Below are 1,433 nucleotides of genomic sequence, written 5' to 3' on the forward strand. Positions count from 1 at the left end.
TCTGTCAAAACTGAAGGACGGTTTTCTTTTCTCTCTCTCTTTTTTAACACATACATAGAAAATGACCAAAAGCATCTATATTACCTTGTTAACTTTCACACCTTCTTTTGGAGTTTGTTTGGTTGCTAGATTATATCCAATCATCTGTTTAGCCAGCTGTCCCACAACATTAGGACTAAGAGGGAGAGGAAAAAAAAAAAAAGAGAGAAAACCAAAAGAAAATCAATGACTGTTGAAAATCATTTTAAAGCAGAGTAGATATATCCTCGTGTCCACACTACACGGGGTCCACCTCCACCCTCAGGAATCCTGGGGTCTTTCTGCTCACATGTGCCTAACACCGTGCTAGGGGCTCCCCAAGAGCAAAAGAAAATGAGTGAATGAATGAATGAAATGAAGGGTGCTGCCTGACCCCTGCTGCCCTGTCCCCCCAATTAAGTTACAGTCATGGTAAAGCGACAAGGCTGAAATGCATACAAGATTTAGACAAGGGTTGAATAAGGACTTGAGAGTGGACAATTTGGGAAATAGTGAACAAGGAGAGGGGTAAGGAAGAGGGTAAAGATCAAAGTAAATAATGAAGGGCTATTTGACAGGAACAGGAAGGAAAGTGCTCAGTGCATGGCAGTGGGAGATGAAATGGAAAAGACGGGCTCGGATAAAGGAAGCCTTGTACTATGAGAAGGGAGGTACAGCTGATGATGCACCAGCAATGGGGAGCCCCTGCTGGTGCCTGAATAGGGGAGTGACATTACAGAAGTGGCGTTTCACTTGCAAGTGGTATCATTTCCAGCATTTATGATGAATCACTGATTGGCTAGGAGAGAAGGGCTGTCAAGTTTCCACCAATTAGTGAAGAAAAATCCTTCTGTGGGAGCAGAAGGAAGACTGGGGCATCGCCAGAGCCCTCTGCCTATAATTTCAGTTTCCTCTAGTTTCTATGACTTGCTCCTGCCCCCATCCAACCATCCTTCCCAACATGCCTTTCAATCATTAGCAAGATCTTCCTAACTGCTTGGCCCAAAGACAAGGAATTAAAACCTCCAGACTTACTCTTTTGTTAAATGAACACCTCCTTTCAAACCGCTATTGAAGACACCTTTTCCTCTTCCTCCAGCTAAGATCTGGGCTTTTAAAACAATTTCTTTTGCATCTGAAAAAGAAAAATGCAGAGTTGGTAGCTGATTTTAAATTCATTCTTTCTTTCTCTCCCTCCCTCCCTTCCTTCCTTCCTTTCCTTCCTTCCTTCCTTCCTTTGCAACAAGGAAAGCGATAATGCCATAATAACTTCCAAGTGACTGGTAAAAACTCTAACTTTGAAAATAAAGGCAATAAAGAACTTCAAAACCATCAATGTGCATAAATACAAAGCTTGTTTCCCCAGCACATTCAAATGTTTCCTACCAGTTTAATCAGCTAATACTCAACCATCC

At 42.1% G+C, this 1,433-nt stretch overlaps 1 protein-coding gene across 1 annotated transcript in view; it reads right to left on the reverse strand.

Annotated features, from left to right (window-relative positions):
- The window catches only part of SUCLG2 (succinate-CoA ligase, GDP-forming, beta subunit), a 280,046-nt gene that overhangs the window by 135,911 nt on the left and 142,702 nt on the right, over positions 1–1,433 (reverse strand). Inside the window, exons 3-4 of the mRNA XM_012651079.1 lie at positions 1,054–1,153; positions 85–175 (exon numbers count right to left, since the gene is read on the reverse strand). Coding sequence (XP_012506533.1) covers positions 85–175; positions 1,054–1,153 — 191 coding nt within the window. The remainder of the gene's footprint in view (positions 1–84; positions 176–1,053; positions 1,154–1,433) is intronic.

Source organism: Propithecus coquereli, unplaced genomic scaffold (genome assembly GCF_000956105.1).
Source record: "Propithecus coquereli isolate 6110/MARCELLA unplaced genomic scaffold, Pcoq_1.0 Scaffold347, whole genome shotgun sequence".
In the NCBI taxonomy this organism is placed as follows: Eukaryota; Metazoa; Chordata; class Mammalia; order Primates; family Indriidae; genus Propithecus; species Propithecus coquereli.